The sequence below is a fragment of the Lissotriton helveticus genome, chromosome 6 (genome assembly GCF_964261635.1).
Source record: "Lissotriton helveticus chromosome 6, aLisHel1.1, whole genome shotgun sequence".
In the NCBI taxonomy this organism is placed as follows: domain Eukaryota; kingdom Metazoa; phylum Chordata; class Amphibia; order Caudata; family Salamandridae; genus Lissotriton; species Lissotriton helveticus.
The window spans coordinates 1,637,342,751-1,637,365,253 of record NC_136067.1 but is presented as its reverse complement, the minus strand read 5'-3'; the positions used below and the strand labels follow the sequence as shown (position 1 = coordinate 1,637,365,253).

The following is a 22,503-nucleotide window of genomic DNA, read 5'->3' as shown; positions in this document are numbered from 1 at the left end:
CCATCAACTGTTGTTTTATATATATATATATATATATATATATATATATATATATATATATATATATATATATATATATACACACACACACACACATATGTATATATATTTTTTTATATATTCTCCAGGGTCCCCGCACAAGGGTGGGGCTACTCGGTGCTTATGACTGAGTATACTCCTGGAAGAGAACTAGGATTACACTTAAGTAACTTATCCTTATTGTCACTTGTTGACATATCCATCTGACAGAATAATAGCTCCTTACTTAGATTTTCAGGATTCTTGATCTTTATCATTGTGCTGCTTGGATTGTTATAAGGTATATCAAGTAAGGGCGCCTACAAGGGATATTATTTAAACATCAATTCTATTTCTTCATGATTATACTTGTGAAAGCCCTCAAATTTGCATTCCTGCAAGGTAAATTCAGACTCAAGGATAAGAAAATAACTCGATAGTGACTACATTTTTAGAGTGAAATAGACAAAGAACAGGTGTATTTCTTATTTTTATACACATTTATATTTTTAGGAGAGTCAAATGGTACAAAAGTTCTCAAATACATCAGTGATAGAAACTGAAGATTTCTAGCAATAGTTGATCATCATCACAAATACAATAAAACCCATTACAACTTGAATTATGATGAAAACAACCTATACATTGGGCATAGTTTTAGTTTTCATAAGTGTAAAGGTTTAATGATAGATTGAAGAAATAGGTTGGCGTGTCGACGTTTCGGTCTGTTGTGCAATTCGTCTATAAGACCATCTTCAGGACATGGCACTTTCTATGAAGAGTATAGACACTTCTGTAAAAGAAATATTCACAAAAATACCTTGTAGTTTACTCAAATAATTATTTATCAAATAAATAGAGAATACACCCGCAAAATTTGTAAAAAAGTCTGCGTTATTTTCCAATCTTTGTGAGAAAGAAAAAGCTTTAAGTGCCAGAGGTTGAATGAAAGAAAAGGAAGAATCACTAAGTTACAGAAAATAGAACCGTCACTTCTGTGTTAATTGGTTTAATGAACAAGATCTTACTAGTAAGATTAGATTCAATAATCTGGGTGATGAATATTGGAGAGTTGATGGTACCCGAAATGATCCAACATGTGATTATTAGGTCAACATTTCTTTATTTTAAAAAGTTTTTTATAACTATAAATTGCAGGAAAAGAACTATAAATCAATTTGGTAGTAGAGTTCAAAACGATTTATTATGGAGAACTTGACCGTGTGTAGTTCTACTCTTTAGTCTTATGCCTCAGATCGAATTCAGCATATCTAAGTTAATTTATTATAGCACATCATCGGGGCACAACGTACTTCAAGTGAACGAATAATCACTGATAAGCGTTTGAATTAACCAATTTAATATTGAATTTGGACAGATTCCTAACTCTTTTGTACCGGATTATCCAGAGTCTGTGCTGTTACTAGCCAGGCATTACTTGCAGGCATGCGGCTGACACAATTCTTACTTAATTTATCCTACTTGTGTTAGAGCCAGCACGTTGCGGCGGAGGGTTGCCTTCCAAAAGTTTGTCAACTGTATCCTTATCTAAGGAAAGACTGTTTATCAAAACTCTGGTACCACTAATAATTTCTTTAAAAGAGTTACATTTTCAGACACCTACTTGGATACAGACAGTGACCAAACTTCAGGCAGTACATATCAACTAGATTACGCCAACCAACCCTCTACCTCGCATAAAGCTTTTTAGGGCATCCCAACAGAGGGCCCTGTCCACGCAGGGGACAACTACGGGGGAGAAGATGATGGTTTTGCAACCAGTACACACCTGGTCAAAGACAGACCAGGAACCAACATTACGAATGGTAATGAAAAATCAAACAATACCAATTTTCAAATTATCCTCACATATACTTTCAAAAGCAGAAATCTCTGTGCTAACCTCAGGATTACCCTTTGTACCTACGTATACAAATGACCTGTTTCAGACCATAACAGAATTGCACAGATTCTTACGGAATGTGTGCCTTAAAATCTTTTTTGCACTTCAGGAATCACAGTAACAATTTTACACTACTGGACTTTTGAGTTTCTGTCCCTCTAATTATATGATTTCTAAAGAAATTCTAACATTTGAAAATCCGGTTTTAACGGAAATTGATAACTTGTTCAAAAATCCACCATATACAAAATCTATCAAAGGCAGAACAGAAAGCACTTCAAACATTTCAGTTACTTACCGAAACACAATAATCAAGCCAGCCAACAAGGGTGGGGTATTGTTCTTTGGAACAAACGGTCTTACAGAGATGAAGTACTTAAACATCTATCAAACACAGAGCACTATTATCAAACACAAAACACTATAGACAACTCTTAAGCAATCCCACAGCAAAGTTAGAAAAATTAGTTCAACAGCATAGTAAGAAGGGATTGGAAGGTGGCTGGCTTAGTGAGAAAGAAGCTTCCTTCCTAATTAACACAGACCTCACGATTCCAGCAATCTACATTTTGCCCAAAATCCATTAAGACTCCTTCAATCCCCCTGGGCCTCCGATTGAATCAGGGTATAATTCCATTCTGAAACCTCTGGCACAATACTCCTGACTTTTACATATAACCGTATGCAATTGCTGACCACTCCTACATCAGAGATATGACAGCTGTTATCAATAACATTGAAAAGCATCCTTTTCACCCCTTCCACGCGGGGCTAATTCCCCCACGGTGCAGGGGTTAGGGGGGCTGCATGCGGCGCCGCGGTGCTCTTGGCGAGCCCAGCTCGTGACGAGCTGAGCTTGTCACGACTCCGTGCACTCCTGTAGAACGCCCGCACAGGAGGGGAATTAGCCTCGCATGGGCGTTCCGCTGCAGTTATGACCAGCTCAGCTCGTCATGAGCACAGATCCGCTGTGCCTCTTGACGAGCTGAGCTCATCATAAGCGCTGAAGGGGTTAATGCAGATGAAGAGATATTAGTTAGTATGGATATTGAGAGTCTTTTCACTAACATACCACAACAAGATGTGTTGAAAATATTGACCGAACCCGAGGCCCCGACTTCATAATATACCAACTATTTTTATCTTGGAATATACCAAATATCTCTTTGCAATAATTTCTTTCTTTTAGAAAATGATTTCTATGAGCAAGTAAAAGGAGTCGCAATGGAGGCAGTTTTTGCTTCAGATATAGCAAATATCTATGTATCATGTTTTGAGACCGAATTCATTGAATGTAGCACTAATCCCTACAAAGACAATAACTCAAAATAGATAAGATATATTGATGACACTTTTCTAATATAGAAAAGAAATATAGAGAGTCTATTAACTTTCCACATTTGGATTCATGATCTAAACCCTCATCTAAAGTTTACGATTGAATACAATTACCAACATATGAACTTTTTAGACATTACAGTGAAGGGTGATGATAACAAACTTTTCACAACATTGTTGACGAAACCGACAGCTAGGAACACACTACTAAAATGCACTAGTCATCACCCGCAGACCCCAAGAAATGGGCTGCCTTTTGGCCAATTTCTCAGAATTCGGAGAATTTGTTAAAAAAGATTATTTTCTTGAAGCACGTTAATTTAGAGAAAAACTGAAAGCCCAAGCCTATCCCTCTAAACTCCCCAAAAAGTCTCTCAAATGAGCATTGTATAACGATAGAGAGGCTCTTCTCAAAATAAATAAAAAACAAACTGAATTACCGTGGTGTGTGTCTATACTTCTGGGACATTATCCAATAAAATAAAATAAAAAATTGGAAAGCAATGGAGTCTTGTGAAAGGATTTCCAGAGTTCAAAGAAAAACCCCTGTTTGCTTTCAAAAGAGGCTCCAATTCCAAAGACAGATTGGTTCACGCCTATGAATCCACCATCTAAACTAACAATACAAAATATGTTACAGTTACCACCAGTTACTGGCCGCTTTAAATGCAACATGTGTGTAATACAATTAAAATAACAAAACACTTTAACATCAATGGCCTATCATTTGAAGTGAAACATTTCTCCAATTGTAATACCTGTAACATTGTTACTGCATTGAATGTCCTTGTGGGTTGTACTATATTGGTAAAACAACAGAACAAGAAGCATATAGCACAACATCAGTCGAGGATATGGTGCAAAGTTGAACATGCCCCCATGGTTGAACATTATTCCCAACTGAAAAAGACATGGTCTGGTGAGTCATAGATTCTGTGAAACCTAATGCCAGATCATCCAATATAGACAGGATTCTTACTTTCAAGAAAAACCGCTGGATATGCAAGACTGACAATGTAGCTAAAGGTCTGAATTCGCCAGTAGAATGGCAATCACTGGTACTCATACTTGTGAAAAAAGAGGAATGATTCAGGAATCTTGAGTCTGGATATGAATCCCTAACGTTTCAGGGGAGTTTTGCTCAAGGCTCTGGACCTCCCCAGCTTCAAAAGAAACTAGTAAAAAGAAGGTCGTGAGTATGTGATCCTCCTTTCCAAATGCATATGTTTACCCCATCAATGGGTACATTTTTCTTTTTTTGAAGATAGCTCAGTATGAATTGGTTTGAGTGAAAGTAGTTATTTTTCTCTCTTTATCATCCATTTCACTCATTTGTCATTTTTCCATTGAAAATATTATTTAAGAAGAGCAAGAGAGAACAGCCGACACGTGTTTCGCCCTGTGTGGCAAGTAAGGCCAGGGAAGTGTAAATATTGGGGCAAATAACGTCCATGAGAAAAGAAGGGAGGGGGACACCAGCCAAGTGTTGAGGTGAGGAGTAATATTAAAACCGATGTTTTGTGGTGTCACTTAATATAGAAAGTGCCAGAAAAGTGAGATTAAAGAGTTAGAAAAGCAGTTGTTTGTGATTGATGCTATGAGGGGGAGGAAGAAGTGCCAAAAAAAGAAACTCATTGAGTCCATTGCCATGGTTCTTAGTTTGAGCCAATCGTGTAAAGATAGAGTTTTTATAATTCACAAGGATAAGGGTGTTAACATGTTTGTTATTATGCATATAATACATAAGTGTGATTAAAGTGGCAAGAGAAAGGTAAGTACATTCTAAACTTAGCCACGAAACAATGTCATGCATTGTTAGAAGGTGTCATGCAGGGTCAGATCATGCTATATGATAGAACAGTATGGTAACCCAGTATGTAGTACCTATTTATGTTCATCCAAACAGGCAATGTATCAGCATCAATTTCATACATTTTCACAAATATAGCAAACCTCATCAGAAGGCGACCAAATCTGCAGGCATAAGCATATTTTATAAGTCAATTACAATTGTAATTCATAATGGTTAACAATTGTGCAATGATTTTGCAATTTTGTGTATAAAAACATTCCACAAAGGGCAGTAAATTAAGTTCTTTCACAAGTACAAATACAATCTTTTAACCGATTTCGATATACTCCATGATCAACGGTATGTTTATATTTCAGTTAGTTTATTTTGTGATGTTCTGCCTTATTTCTGATCACCTTAACAAAAATAAAAATAATTATGGAAGACAACGAAAACGATTTTTCAACTGGAAGAAGTTAGAATTTTAACTATAAGTAACCTCGAAGCACGGAATCATGCTGGGATGAGCTAAAGACGAATCGCATGCTAAGTTTATATAGAACACAAACACCAAGGTAATAACGCATTACGTGGTCAGGATGCTCTATGGTATAATATTTTTACGATATACTGACCCGAAAAGAAAGAGTGTTAACCAGAATTCAAATGGCATATTTAAAACACAGTTTGAAAAAGTGAATTAGGAAAGGAGCCGAGTCAGAGTCAGTGAGCGGAGAAACAAGGCCGTTCCTCAGCTGACGCATTTGTTTAGTGAAAAGCGCTTGGTAATAAAGTCTTACGATGTCCTAAGCTGGGCAGGCGGACCTCGAGACCAAAAGTCTACTAACTGTGAATATAACCATACCGTTAATCAGGGAGTATATCGCAATCGGTTAAAAGACTGTATTTGTACTTGTGAAAGAACTTCATTTACTGCCCTTTGTGGAATGTTTTTATGCACAAAATTGCAAAATCATTGCACAATTGTTAACCATTATGAATTACGATTGTAATTGACTTACAAAATATGCTTATGCCTGCAGATTTGGTCGCTTTCTGATGATGTTTGCTATATTTTGTGAAAATGTATGAAAATAATGCTGATACATTGCCTGTTTGGAAAAACATAAATAGGTACTACATACTGGGTTACCATACTGCTCTATCATATAGCATGATCTGACCCTGCATGACACCTGCTAACAATGCATGACATCGTTTCCTGGCTAAGTTTAGAATGTACTTAGCTTCCTCTTGCCATTTTAATCATACTTATGTATTATATGAATAATAACAAACATGCCAGCACCCTTATCCTTGTGAATTATAAAAACTCTATCTTTACACAATTGGCTTAAACTAAGAACCATGGTAATGGACTCAATGAGTTTCTTTTTTAGCACTTCTTTCTCCCCCTCATACCATCATTCACAGACAACTGCTTTTCTAACTCTTTAATCTCACTTTTCTGCCACTTTCTGCATTAAGTGACACCACAAAACATCGGTTTTATTATTACTCCTCACCTCAACACTTGGCTGGTGTCCCCCTCCCTTCTTTTCTCATGGAAGTTATTTGCCCCAATATTTACACTTCTCCTTTTTTTCTCGTTTTATTTAACCAAAAGCCTTAAGAAAGCCCTGGCCTTACTCGCCACACAGGGCGAAACACGTGTCGGCTATTCTCTCTTGCTCTTCTTAAATCATATTTTCAATTGAAAAATGGCAAATGAGTGAAATGGATGAAAGGAAGTGAAAAATACAAATAAAAAGAACTACTTTCACTCCAACCAATTCGTACTGTGCTATCTTCAAAAAAACAAAAAAAAAAAATATTTCCCCATTGATGGGGGTGAACATATGCATTTGGAAAGGAGGAAATCATGCTCACAACTTTCTTTTTACTGGTACTCATACTATAGTGTCGTTCATAAAGATAGAATATCACTAAGTTGACACAATATAAGATTTGATTATAATATATGTGATATGAAAATGGAATTGACAACTCAAATTCAAAGACTGCTTTATTCGATTTTGATTAAAACCCATAATAGCACAATAAAAAAGATTTAAAAGGTTACGAGGATATTTACACAAGCGTTACTATAAATCATCATTTTTCATTTTACACCAAAACACGTTAATATTATAGAAAGCAGCTTATATTATATACATAAGAATAATGGACTGGCTCGGTCAATAATAAAAAGTTAATACATTGTGGTGCTATGTCTGATTACAGCTTTTAAAAATGACGACATGGCCAACATAATCAATTCATTCTCCAACATTTGAAGCCTCAAAAGTGCTGTTCTACATTGTCTAAGTCCCCACTTCCTCAGAATAGATATTAAGAACCTTCTCCTTGGCAGAATGTAAAACTTACAAATAAGTATACAATGTAACATCGAGAATAACAACTTTGGACCTGTATTAAGTAAGGTTGGATACCCTGGCTTTGCAGCATCAGATGATTCTCCAAAACTGAGATCTTACTTCTCTCTGAAAGCCAACGCTTGTTCTCTAGGTAATTCAAACAAGTTTCTTTCAAGTTCTTCCTTGATATGCTTTCTAGACAGTTTGGAGAATCAAAGTATTCCGGGTAACCAATTTCATAAGATAGTTTTTTACATACTTAATCCAAAGTATCCTGGTAACCCCCGCTAGTTTGAGACAATCCTTAATTATGTCTCTATTAAAACCAGTCTCAGCAGAGGACCACACTTTATGCCACAGTAGAAGGGGAGTTCCTTATGGCATGCATAAGTAGCAGTGGAACCCGGGACAGCTAAAAGATAACGCAAGAACGCGTTCTCACACGTTGAATTATTTTAACTTCCGCTATTCCCCAGATCCCCCCCCCCCCATATGTCGCTGTGGATACACATTTTGATTTATAGATATCCACTAGCTCTGGGACTGGTCGGCCGCCCAATATAATTGAAAAATTGCGAACTGCACCTATGGCTCTGGAGAAAGACAATTTTCTCGCATTTACAGCTGATGACCATGAGCCCGATTTCTCAAAGTTAATATCCAGATATGAGAATCTATCAATCGTATCTATTTTAGTTTTTTCAATAAAAGTTTTACATGTATTGATTTTATTTGTACCGCAACACATAGTAAAGGTTTTACTTATATTTATTTTTAAGCCTCTGTCATTCATATAGGTTGTAAAATTGGTGATAGCTCTTTGGAGGCCTATCTGAGTCCGCGCCCTGATTACTGCGTCGTCCGCATATAGTAATATGGGGACTGGGGTATTATCAATCAGAGGTTAATTCTGCTTATCCTGGACCAAATGGAAACCTACACTATTTATATATAGGTTAAACAAAAATGGTGCCAGTATACATCCTTGTCTGTCTCCCTTGTTTATACTGAACTTAGTTGTACATTCTCCCCACTTCCCGTACCGCACCCTCGCGCCCGCCCCCCCGGTATAACTCCTTAATAAATAATAGCAAATTCGGGTCCACGCCCATTTCTCTCAAGGTACTCCAGAGTTTATCGTGATTTAGACAGTGAAAGCTGAGCTTAGATCGACAAACGTTAAAAACAATTATTCCCTTTTGGCTGATACATATTTAGCTATAATTAGCACTAAATTTAATCCTTGTTCTGTCGTTCCAAGTCCTGCCCTAAACCCATATTGAAACTTCGAGAGTGTGCCCCTTTCTTCCACCCAAAGTTGTAATTTGTTTAAAATAACCCTCCCAGCAACTATCATAAGTGAGTCCAATAATGAAATTGGACAATAGCAGTTAGGTCCATTTCTGTCTCCCTTTTTAAAAATGGGAATCACAATAGCATCCAACCAGGTCGGAATAAACCTATATTTGTTACAGCTATTCAGAACATTGGTTATGAGTGGGGCCCATAGCTCAGTGTTAGACTTGTATACGTCCACTGGCACGCCGTCAGGTCCTGGGGCTTTCCCTGCGGCACTCTCTTTAACAGCAGTTAAAACTTCTGCAAGACTGTATTGTACGAACATAAATGCATGCCCTTGTTAATTTGTACTCTATTGTTCACGGCATATTGATGTATATATGATCGAGAGATAGATCCACTTTATGAAGAATGGTTTTCTTCAAGTAATATATGATGATGTTAAAGGTATAGTGATATGTATTGAAACACTGATGTACTTTTAATTGGAAGGGTGAGAGTGCCTTCAAGGGAATTTGTTTAAGAAAACTTGAGTTATTCAAACCAAATTGGGGGGATGAATTAATGATCCCTGTGTTAATTCAATATTTCTGCAAAATGGACTCACATCACAACATAATGCAATTCAACAATACAATTACATAAAACATAACCACAAACAAGGTGTATAGACACAAGTTTTTATCAAACAAAATTCAATCAATATATACAGTAAAAAGGATCTGTAGGTATATAAATGATATGTAGATATACAACGCAACAGAACCTAAAACACCTATCCAAAATAGTACAATCAATGATACAAAAAGGAAAAGGTGTAGGTCTGGGTTGCTCACTGTTTGTTACTTTGTACTTTTAATTGGGGCATCCTGCATTTTTGAACATAAAACTATGAACCCTAATGTGCCATCTACAACCTATTGTTTGAAGTCTCATCTTATCACTCACATAGTGACGTTCGACATATAATCAAATGATAAGAATAATATCTTTTTAGTCACTTGGTTATTGTTTACTTATTTACTAACGCATTGAACCAATGACCTGTTTTTTCTTCATGTCATTTTCTTCTTTTACACTATACACAGATAGAACATAGTGAGAGTGTCTCCTGGTCCGATTTAATGGACAAACCGTGGGCTAAGACCCCGATTTACCCCCACTTCCGTCAGGAAGTGATCAAATCCATTCAAAATAGAAATTTGCTTAAAATACACACCTATTTAGTTTTTTGTCTGTCATCTAAGATTTAATGAAGAGATTGGCTGTGATATAATCAAGTCACCATCACTATATAATGTGGATTTTGTAGTAACCGTCTATCATTGAGACCCCATTTCAACATGACTGCCCCTTTCATACGTACATTGGCGCCTCCCCAATCCATTAGTAGGTCAGTTCCGGTTAATACACGGAAGGTTAGACGCAGATGAGACGCCGCGTTCACAAGCCGATCTAGGACGGCGCGTTAAACGACAAGAATAAGTAAGTGAAAATCCCCATTTACTTAAGTTAAAGCTAATATTTTGTTAACTTTAAGCATTTGGGGTAACCCTACCCTCTAGGTGCTGTGTTTTATTTCTTTTTCAGAAACAGTTGACAAACCTTTGGAAGTCAACCCTCCGCCGCAACGTGCTGGCTCTAGCACAAGTAGGATAAATTAAGTCAGCATTTTGTCAGCCGCATGCCAGTGAGTAATGCCTGGCTAGTAACAGCACTGACTCTGGATAATCCGGTACAAAAGAGTACTGAATCTGTCCGGATTAGATATGCAGTCGGTTTATTCAAACGCTTATCATTGATTATTCTTTCACTTGAAGCACGTTGTGCCCCGATGATGTGCTCTAATAAATTAACTTTGATGTGCTTAATTCTATCTAAGCAGTAAGACTAAAAAGTTGAACTACACAAGGAAAAGTTCTCCATTATGAATGTTTTTGAACTCGACTACCAAATTGATTTATTGTCCTTTTCCTGCAATTTATAGTTATTAAAACTTTTTAAAATAAAGACACGTTGACCTAATATCACATGTTGGATCGTTTCAGGTACCATCGACTCTCCAATATTCATCAACCAGATTATTGACTATAATCTTACTAGTAAGATCTTGTTCATTAAACCAATTAACACAGAGGTGATGGTTCTATTTTCTGTAACTTGATAATTCTTCCTTTTCTTTCATTCAACCTCTGGCACCTAAGGGTTTTTCTTTCTCACAAAGATGGGAAAATGATACTGACTTGTTCACAAATTGTTTGGGTGTATTCTCTAATTTTTCGATAAAAAAATTATTTGAGTAAACTGCAAGAAACATTTTGTGAATATTTCTTTTACAGAAGGGTCTATACTCTTAATAGGAATTGCCATGTCCTGAGGATGGTCTTATAGAAGAATCGCGCAAATGACCGAAACGTCTTCAATCTATAATTAAACCTTTACGCTTATGAAAACGAATTCCAATGTATAGACTGTTTTCATCATGCTTCAAGTTGTAATGGGATTTATTGCATTTGTGATGATGATAAACTATTGCTAAAAATCTTGAAGAAATATAATTGGTGTTTAAATAATATCCCTTCTAGACTCACTTACTTGATATAATATATCACCCAAGCCCACAAGTCTTTACGGGTTAACCCAATTTTCTGTTGGATTGGTATAAGTGGCATATTTAGTATTGGAGGAAAACAGTTTTATGCCCTTGAGCTAGAACGTCTACATTTCAGAATTAAACCTGCTTTCATTTGTGCATCAGTTGCAGAGCATCCTTAACTGATTAGAATCCGGAGTCCAGAATCTCGAGTCAACAACTGATGCTCTCTTCCTTCTCAAGGGGTTTGAGCATTCAACTTTTATTAGAGCCTAGTACATTGCTTACCCCTTGTATTGGAAGGGGTTCTCTTATTGCTTTTATGCAGCTTATCAGGAAGTCCCTCCTGTATTTCAAGGTCAAACGTAGGGTGAGGTAATTGACTAAACTGATGATGCAATGCAAAGAGATTTTGCTTTGTTTGCTGATTTTTGGACATGGGTAAATTCGGTGAATACAAGCTGATATTGTGGTATATGCAATAGTTTCAAAAGGGCTGTGTAGTGCCTTGTTGGACAGGAGACCTGTCGGCCAGTGAGCTTCAGTTCTGAGGTGTTTTAGTTCACATAACCTAAGTTTGCTTTTCACAGTTTGACTCTTTGTTTTGTGTGTCAGACTCTCCACAGTAATGCAAGGAGAAAGTTTATCTGACGTTTTTGGTCAATGCTCTTGTAGTGAACGCTATCAGGAGTGAATGTTGCATTACACTATTTTGGAAACTGAAAAAAAGCAGGACTTGGGGGAAAAAAAGATTGCCTGTAAGCATGTACAGAGTCTGGGTCTTTGATCAGAAAAGGCCCGGATCTTGTTGTTATCATGTTTGCAGCAAGGAATTGAAAGGTGTGATATAATTCGTGAGCTGGTTGGATGCTGAGTGAGTGGACTGATCATTTCAGAAACATTAAAATGGAAAACAATCTGAGGACCCTTAAGGTGTGGTTCCCATTGAGCATTAGTCATAGTCTCTTAGTTATTGAGTTATTAAAGGGTTCAGCTATTCATTTCAGCTGTTGATGTTTAACTGCTGCATGGAACTTAGCAGTGGTCTTGAAAGTTCTGGTTAGGACAGTATTTAAGACAAATATCTCTGAACCTCTGTGTGTTCAGTAATTGTCCTTTCTTTGTTTTTGCAAGAAGAATTAGTGACCAATAAACATAATTTCTTATTTAAGGATATGCTACTTTTATTTTACCTTATTTGTGTAGGAGGCTAATCCATTGAGATATACTGATCACTTTTTTGTGACTTTTACCTGAGCCACACGATGGAAAGTTAGCTTGTACACTTATTTCTTTTAAGACTGGATGTTTTTTTATGCATTGACCTAAGGAATTATCGCTAAGAAACTTAAAACTCACTCCCCATGATTCAAACAGGTTCTGTGGTGAATGTACCTCAAGTTTGAATTTGCAAAGTTTACATTGTTGTGCCTCAGTATAATCCTCTTAACATTATATGGTAGATTTGAATGCAGGCAGTAATATCATGTTTGATAGAGAGGAATATTGTTATAAGCAAAATTTGGGGATTGCTTTCTCGTCTGCCCCAACATCTTATTGGGTGTTACTGATAGGCAACGCAGTCAGAAATAAACACTTTATATAAAGTATAGAACTAGTGATGGTTTCACTATAGTCGCCTCAAACGTTAATTCTGCAGTGGTATGTTTTGAGTAGTATTGTCTTACAGATCGTAACAATTGAAGCTGACAGTATTATGCAGAACTTGTGATTCTCCAAGAGAAACAAGCTGCAGAACAATGTTTTACTGATATGTAATATTTATATTTTCTCTTTTGGCATTTTTTGATGTTACATCTTTGCCACCCCAATTAGTTGGGGTGTTTGATTTATTGGTCTTTTTCATGAATCTCTCTTATGCCCAACTTCACTCTGAGGTTTCACAGGTTAGGTATTCTAAAATGTAAGCAAATCCTCGTGAGCTCATCCTGCAGAAGCTCCTCTTGCAAGCTTTGTGTTTTTTTTTTATACTTTTGGAAATTCATCCAGCCTCTTCTCCATAGACGGGAAGGTGCTGTAAGTGTTTTTCGTGTTTGATTTTGGGAGTTCTGAACCCAGCAAGACCACTTTATAACGACTAATACAACTGCTAAGAAATCCCAGTTCAGAGCTTATTCTTCTTGTGGCAAAACGATTTGTACTGGAGACTCGTTACTTATATTACTGTTATAAAATTCAAATAAAAGGGCATTAATCACACCTTTCTACAAAAAACGTATGCATCGTCCTAACATTGGCATCTGCTATTAGGGATCGTATTTAAAACCATATAGATTTATTTCCTCTACTTTGAAATTAATCACCATTCAGATCCGACTTTTCTTTGTTCATACCGCACAGGTCTGTATTGCTCAATTTTATTGACGATCAGCTGGTGCTAAATAAATGTGAAGATTATTGACCTTTATCAGTTTCTTCCCACGGAATCGATGTAAATATGTTAGTAGGCCAGTGTACAGCATTCTGTAACAGCTTTTTGTTTTTCGATGTAAGATGCCATAAATGGAAATAATTTGTTATGTGCTGAAGTCTAATATATTTTATTTTTCTGCAGACTTTGGTTTGACGAGTTAATGGGTCTCTGGCTTTCAGTGCAAAATCTTCCACAATGGGAAGCGGTAAGTACTATGCTATTTTGATGATATTTTTTGAGCTGCATGTATAGAAAAATTATACAGGTATATACAGTAGTTCAATGTTATTTTAGAACACCCAAGTAAATCAATACCAAATTATGTTAGCTAATTTATACGCTAGTTTTCATTGTTCATCAATCACTTTGCGGGCTTCTGCTAACCCAATATTAGCTCGCATTTGCTCTTCAGGTTCTGATTAGGTTTTGATGTTGCATCATGCATTATTTTTTGCGATTTGAATGCTACATGCCTAATTCATTAAACAGTAAATCCGAGTGGTTAAGTCAGGTTTGTGTTTACGTTGCCCCACTTTCTATGTTCCAGTGTCCAGTTTAGCGAAGGAGTACGTATTTGTTGTGTCCCAGTCATTAAAATTCAAGATAGCTGCCGTAGTGTTTAACAAGAGAGGCCATCTGTTTTTAGTCCTTTGTTAACCCCTTCACAGCTGGGCAAATTCCCCTGCTGTGCTGGTGGTCGGGGGTGCGCGCACAGCGCCCTCATCGTCATGAGCCACGGTGGTCGTGTGCTCATGGCGAGCTGAGCTCGTCATGACCACACCCGGTTCTTTAGAACGCTCGCACAGCAGGGGAATTTGCCCAGCATGCGAGCGTTCTAACGGTCATGACGAGCTCAGCTCATCATGAGCACACGAGCACCGTGGCTCATGACGAGCTGAGCTCGTCATGAGACTCGAAGGTGTTAAACCACAAAGATGTCCTATTTGTTTTGGAACATTGGATAGTGAACATTTTATTAAACTGCCTTTATTCTTTAGCCGTCCTTTACAATCCTTTGAAAATATCGGACAAACTGATGTGAACAGTAGAGAAACAACCAATTTGCAAAGGGGCAGTTGACATTATTCTCAGTTTTTACCCATATGGGGCACAGAAATTTCAGTGAAAATCAAGCATCCTCTGTATATTAAAAAAACACAAAAGCAGCCTAGTAAGTAAAAACAATGGCCATGTTGATCCCATTGTAATGCTTAATCTCAATTTTGGTATCAAGGCCTTCATTTTCTATTCATCAGGATAGGGTTCCTTAGTATGCCATCAGTAGGTTTAGTGCACAAGGGAATGAGAGCCATATGGGTACATTGCTTCTCAGTTGCTTTTTAGCTGGCATTAACCTGCCTCATCAGAATAGGAACTTCAGTTACCAGGATTTGATCATTCCACAGCCTTCTTTAAGATTCAACTTTGATTATTATGGCACATTTTTTTCATGTCATTAAAACAATTCAAAATACATAGACACATTGCCATTTCAAGCACAGACTAGAGTGCCTTGTGTGTCCAGTAAAGTGTTTTGTATTTGCAAAGCCTGCAGTTAGCAACGTCTCCGGCTTTGTGGTACTAAAAACACCGAGTCACAAGGTATAAAGAACGAAAATGAGTAAATGTCTTTCCAACTCACAAAGTACACCTTGCGACTCTGAAAATGGCAAGGTAGGGCCGGTGTGTGCCATTAGCAATATTTGCAGACTTTCCGATGCTAAAACGAGTTACAATGTAGAACGAGCACAGAGAAGGGAACATTCCTTTCTCACTCTCAAAATACACTTTGTGACCTTTTCGAATCGGAAGGTAAGGTGAAATGGAAGTCCCCTCCTCCTTATAGGGCTCAATAGAATGTGATTGTGGATGCAGAGCATTAGTAGACAACTAGCCTGTCAAATCAGGTGATAGCCGTTCAAATTGCCTTAGTTGTCATTAATACATAGTTTACACTTGGTCGAACACTGCATGCTCCCTCTGATGTCCCCTTGCAGCATGAGCTACATTGCTCTAGTAAATGCTGGTGGGTCAGTGGGGTTTCCTTTATATTATTAGTCTTCAGTCCTCTTATTGTGACTTTTAAAGTGTTTACAGGGTACCCTGTTAGTTTGGCAGGTCATGTTGTATGTCAGCTTATACTTTAGTTGTCCACCAGTGATCTCTGTGTGCCAGTGTTATCCGAGATGGTCCTCTCCCTGCCTTTTTTGAGCTGCTGCATCTGGCATGTGGATAGCTGCGTGGAGGAAGGACTGAGGAACAGCTTTAGAACTAGCAGTCTCCTGATGGGCCAAACTCACTTGGGGCCAAATAGTGTAGATGGGTGGCCAAGCACCTCTTCTGAACTCACCTGCTACCTCCTTCATACAAGCAAACTGGCAGCCAACTCCCAGAGATGTTAGAATGCACAGCAGCTGCTAGGGGAGCACCAAAGGGCATGGTGCACAGTATATGTGCAGCAGTACAACAGGTGGACTCCCAAAGCCATTCCTACTTTACCTAATGATGGATCTCAGTTTTTTTTAGCACTCAATGGATTATTGAAGGGTTAGTTTATTCTGCTGGTTAGAGTGCCAAGAAGAAGTGTGTGACAAAACCTGGTGGACTTAAAAAAAATAATAATAATCGCACCGAACAGGTACTCCGATCTACAGTTTTGTTTTAAAGAACACCTCAATGGCATGCTTCCTCTTTGCTTGAAAAAATTGAAGGATTAAGCTTGTTTAGGAAGCAGTGTCATAAGGGATGGCCATGAATGAATAACATGTAGCCTTTTCTGGTTTTTAATGTGCCGTACACCGGGCTGCTATATTTGTACTAATATTTTAAAAAATTAGGTTCGGCTGGTCAACCTATCAATTACTCCTTGATTTAAATTTCCCCGTTTTGATAGTGCTTTTTAAAGGAGGACTAGTCTAGTCATTGGAGCACTGAGTGTGTAGACAATATATTTTTGATTTGTAAATGCTCTAAGTAGTGTAATTGGTATCTACGGTTTTGTATTTGTGCAATGATTTGATGTAAACAAAAAAAAAATAAGTTTCTTGTCTTGTAATCTATTGTTAATCAGGGCGGTGTGCTTTTAAAACTTCTACCTACATTATTTTATTTGCACATTTCAAGGTGGGATTTATTGTTGCCTGGCAGGGAGTTTCGTACCTACACAATTGAAAAACATAACACCCTCCCCAATCGTTGTAAGTAGCTAGCAGACCTACATGAGCAATTTGAATAATTTGTAAAGGTGCCTTTTTGCCTAAGAAACCTACAACATCTGGTGTGCTTAAAGTCTCAGAAATTATTTCAGTGGTCTAACTCTAAGATTAAGGCCTTGCCCTGATTCCTAGCACCATCATTTGGCAGTGAAAACTGTTTTAACTGTCGGTTTCTCAACAGCTATGTATTTTGAGGCGATAATAAAGTCTTCACAATGATATTTTAACAAAATATAGCTCTTAAATAGCATGATTTGGGAAAAGTGTTTTAACTTCTGTCTCTCTTTTGCAGCATCTGGTAAATCTATTTGCACGCCTGGCGACTGACAACATTGGTTACATTGACTGGGAACCGTACATACCAAAGGTAACTGTTACTAATTAAATGACTAAACATCTGTGTGTTAGTTTGTTAGCAATATTGTTTCATCACAGACCTATGTAGAGTTAGATGAAAAACTAACACATTATCATGGGTAGACTTCTCTGACCTGCATTTGGATGTTTGATCATTAGAATTGTATTGGATTGTAATTAAATATAACATGTAGACCAAAAAATGCATGAGCATTCCTTTGTTTCTTGTTAGCCTTTCTTAGAAGTTTTTTGGTGCCACTTCCTGATTGTTTTTTTCTTTTAGAGAACATGTCTATGAAATGGGTATGTTGTTGGATCAATAACTTAAGATAAATAATTATAAGTAATGTTATCCATTGATGGGTTTAAAGGGAGCGTGCATAATTTCACAAGTTTAACCCTTTGAAAAGTATGTACCACTTGCATTTAGATGGCCACTAAAAGCACCTCAATAACCTGTACATCTATTAATGGTTAAAGTGAATGGACTGAAGGAACAATGTGTTAAAAATAGCATTATTTATTGTACCAAACCTCAAAAGTAACTAATTAATATACTTTCTTGCCATAATTAATATACTTTCTTGCCATTTCCTTTACTTCAACACTTCAACTCTTCATTTCCTTGCTCGTCTACCCATCCTCTCTCACACGCTTTTCAGCTTCTGTTTGTTTCTGGTTTTATGAGTGTGCTACTAATGGCTAACCAATAAATAAATGATGAGCGTTTGTAAAGCCAGTTGACCTGAAAGTAATGTACTAATGTTTGCAGGCACAGGCGTCAGCAAATGCTGTATTTGTGATCTGGTACATTAGAGCCAGATCTGTTAGTTCTGCTAAAGCTTCTGTTTACAGTTGTTTGAAAAATCAAAGCCGAAACTAACATAGTTTTGTACGCTACCACTCCAATATTTTCATAAATAACGTATATTATGTAGTTTTAACTTCAGCAGTATATATTGCCCTTTCAGCAGTTTTTATAATAATTTATAGCATTTACAAATGACTCCAGTGCGAGATGGAAATACATTATTTTTAAAATGACAGTAAATCGAACAGCAGCACACATAAAGGTACAACAAATTCACCTCCCTGAGCCTCATGTATGCTTATTGTGAAGAAGCAACACAACATAAATGCATTTTCTTACTTGCATTTCAGTATGTTCAATACTCTAGGGGGTACATACAGCTCTAGCTTTATGTCTTGGTTGAGCCTTCCACTTAGAAAAAATGTCAGACGCATGCTATACAGTGCTGTGTAAAGCACAAGTTATTATTTCTATTCAGATGACAAAATAATGCCACAGAGCCGGGTCATGGCTTACACCCACTTGAGCTAATACGAATGGACATCAGTTTGGGTCTTTCCACTCATAGACAGCGCTTTGTCTTTTTTTTCAAGATACAACCACTAGCCCATGAGCATTTGCCAACAATAGTCTAACAAAGTTAATGGCCCAAAGGCAACTCTGGCATATAAAATAACGTAATGGAGAGAGTATGAAATGTGTTTAAATTTTACAAAACGTGTATGCCATGTGAACAAAGTTTGGTTTCACCCTTCAAAAGCTTTCTCCCACTGCTGGTTTTGCTTATTTGTTGGGGAGACATTTTTTTTTTATTGTCCTTTCACAATATACCTAAAGTATCAACTGTAGTCTACTTTGGTCATGAGTGTTTGTCCCCACTTGAATGCCTTTCTCCTGCTTCTGTAAGTGGGATGTAACCAAATGGGTTTACCCTTTCAAATCCCTTGTCTCAGCGCGGAGTGCTAGCCATGTGGAATTTTAGATAGAAAGTTACAGAAATGTTGTGCTTTTTATCTTCTTTGTCCTCAGGCAGTATATTATGCTCAAATAATATACGGAATCTAGTATCTCTTGCAAAGGTCTTATTTGAACATCTACATACAAGTGTGTTCATGGTCTATATATACTATTTGTTCTATTATGTTTCAAAGAAAACCTTTTAGAAACATTAACACCTAATTTACATACTTATTTGTATCATACACAAAGTAAACATTCGGTTATAATGAAGCTTGTTTTTTGTGAGTAAAACCTCCTTTTATAGGCAATTTTGGCATTCATCAAATAGTCCTTACTTTTTGATGAATGCAGTGCACCTCAAAAATGTTAATGGAAACACTCCCTAGGGAGTGGAATAATGCATCCAGTAGAATGATGGTGAAAAACAATTACTTCTTGGAGATCATCTAAAATTACATGGAAATTGTCTGAAATCTGTGGCTAAATGTTGCCATTCTAAACAAGTTAATGACAGAAGGAAGCGGACCCAAAGCCCACTTTTTGTAAATTGTACACTTCGTAAAAATGAAGAATGTGAGTCTGTCATGAGACAACTATGATCAGTTTTAGTCTTGGGCTCATATTTGTTGGCCCCGCCCACCCTAACTTCAGAATGGAGCTGGGGCAGTGAGCATTATTGATAGTACTGTTTATGAAATCTTTGGTTTCACATTTTAATACCTATCCTTTGAACATTTTGAAAATACCTTTTTTGCTCTTTTTTTTATGTAATATTTTATCTTATGGAAAATTACAATGCTAGTACACGCAGGTGACGTTTTTCTTAGTATTCCCTTTTATGCAAAAGTTCACTTTGGATCCACTGTATCTTCTTTTCTTTCTCCAGTCCCCGTTTCTACAAATAATTGTCTGCCTTCTTGTAAGTTTCTGGTAACTCCCGTTCTGTGAATTGGTCTTAATATCCTTCTAAAAAGGTTTGCTCCTTTTAAAGTTGCTAGAAAAACGAATTATGATCAGTTATCTGCTGTTGTTAGGTTCCCCAAGACTTGTACTAAAATTCTCTTTCTTGAAGGAATGTTTAAGTAGCAATTTATTTGCTTATGGGGTTTCAGCCCTCCTTTTAACAGTTTTTTGTTTCGATGTTTTGTGTGTGAAATAAAGGCTTTAGGACAAAAATGAGTGTTGAGTGCATATTTTATCTCAGTACTCTACATGACATGTTTGTTCTTATTTAGATCTTCACCAGGATTCTCAGAAGTTTGAATCTTCCAGTGGGAAGCGGACAGGTGTTGGTTCCAAGATCTTTAACAAATGCTTATGATGTAGGGCATTCTGTAGTATGGATCACCGCCATGATGGTATGCAATATTTTTATAGTTTCATGCTTGTCTTAAAGTCAAAGAATTTCTAGCCTTGTATCACCAAGAATAGTACTCTCAATGTTCCTATTAGACTGATTCCCTGTAGTCCGATTGCAAAATACATTATTACTGACAATATTTCATACCAGTGCTGTACAGTAATTTCCATATCCAATTGTTTTTTTCCAGTTGCAGATCTCTAATTTCTCTAACATGTAAAAAGAATGCACTGTTTTTCTTTTGTAATATAAAAGTAACTTTATTATTTTTAAGACCTGGCTGTTTCCCCTTCTCAACCTTGTAGGTATTCTGCCACTTAGAAGCAGGATCGGAAATTGGTCCCATAGCTATTAATTCTCCAGTATTGGATCTTTCATAGATTCACATGCTTGAATGATTTCCTGTTGTTGAAGTAGGAGTCCCACTGTACCATAATAAAGCAGATCATAACACTACCATAGCCTATAATGGCAATGAAACCATCACTTTTACTAACTTATCCATATTATTTAAAAGGAGCCAAATCCCAGGCAATCACTCGACATCACCTTCTAGAACACTCCCCACAGAGGCGGAGTCCCTCATATTTTCTACTGCACGTTGTTGTGAAGGGAGTCTCCTTGAGCTGTGCTCGGTTTTCTTCAACCAGTTTGGAAGAGATTATCTACTGCATTCTACCTTTTCAGGCCATGTGGAAAGAAAAGGCTTCATTCTGAAGATCCCCACAAGGACTGTATCTACTGGCTTTACCCTACACATAAGGTAAAAGACTGCAGGATCTGTCGTACCTTTTCTAGTAAGATCCTAAAGGATAGAAAGGGGAGGCTTTTTCTTTGGCTTCAAAAATCAAAATCCAAAAGTTCTCTTCCAGGGGATCCTCGTAAATAGTCATAAGCACATGAATATTCCCGCCCCTGCGTGTGGACCCCGGAAACAATATATAGACCCATATATGTGAAAAACATATATATATATATATATATATATATTCCAACTCTATTTCAGCGAGATAAAACCCCCAGCCACTCGCAGCGGCGAGCCAGGACGGGGTCGCAACTCCCAACAATCCACCTCTAATCGTTCAAACGTTTTGATAACAAAACGATGTCCAGGCCACCTTCCTTGAATTCAGCTCGTGTTTATTTCAGTACAGCTCACTCGACGCGGTTCGGAGAAAAATCTCCTTGTTCGCGAGTGTGTTTGCATAAAGTTTATATACAAATTATGTGACATTTCACCATGGGTGCAACAGTAGAAAACAGACTCCCCGGGTGCGTGCTCACAGTGGGTGCTAGAAGGCAGACTCATGTTCTCTGCTTGAAGGAGAAAAATAATTGCTTTTCAATACCTTTTTAAGCATTATGGTGTTAGTGCTCAACACGTGCATTTCATTACAAATGTCTCAATGATTTGACAGAACATTTCATCATTTGTTCGTGAAGTTATTAAAATTACATACCGCCCCAGTGGGCTTAGAACCTTAGGGCCAACACCTAATTTTGAGGGAATAATTAAAGTCAGCGAGTACTGCTGGCTGCATAGTCAGTTATATATATATATATATCATCAAACGATGACTTCATCTTTAAATGTAAGCCCCCAAGTGTAACATCATCTATGGTGAAATGGGCACTGAGGAAAGCTGACAGGCTGAAACGCGTCTGCCCAGCGTTTCACCTTTTAACAGGACATTTGACCTTGGCCTGAAAGAAGCAAATAAATTTTACCTGAACCTCGGAGCATGTGTCGGTCCCATTCTTTGAGTGGGAAGTGGTGTGGAGATGTGAGACGGTCTGCAGGCACCGTCTTTACCGGCACGCCCTTTCGGTCTGGAGCTACGTGCATAAACCTGCGCCGAGTGGTAGAGTGGAAGAAAGCACAGCACGTCGCCCCCCTGGAGGGTCCTGATCACTCACTGTAGTTGTGTGGCCATTCCGGGGAGAAAAGGAGCAGCTGTATGCTGCTTGAAGAGGTTCGGGTGTAATTTGAACATCTCTGCTTCCTGCGGACCCTGCCGGAAAATAAAGTTCCTCTCAAGGCCAGC

At 37.6% G+C, this 22,503-nt stretch overlaps 1 protein-coding gene across 2 annotated transcripts in view; it reads left to right on the top strand.

The window, feature by feature from the left end:
- The window catches only part of PSME4 (proteasome activator subunit 4), a 1,411,622-nt gene that overhangs the window by 158,859 nt on the left and 1,230,260 nt on the right, over nt 1-22,503 (top strand). For both annotated transcript variants that reach the window (XM_078649478.1, XM_078649477.1), the window contains 3 exons: nt 13,897-13,960; nt 17,263-17,337; nt 20,334-20,456. In XM_078649478.1, the coding sequence (XP_078505604.1) occupies nt 13,897-13,960; nt 17,263-17,337; nt 20,334-20,456 (262 nt within the window). The remainder of the gene's footprint in view (nt 1-13,896; nt 13,961-17,262; nt 17,338-20,333; nt 20,457-22,503) is intronic.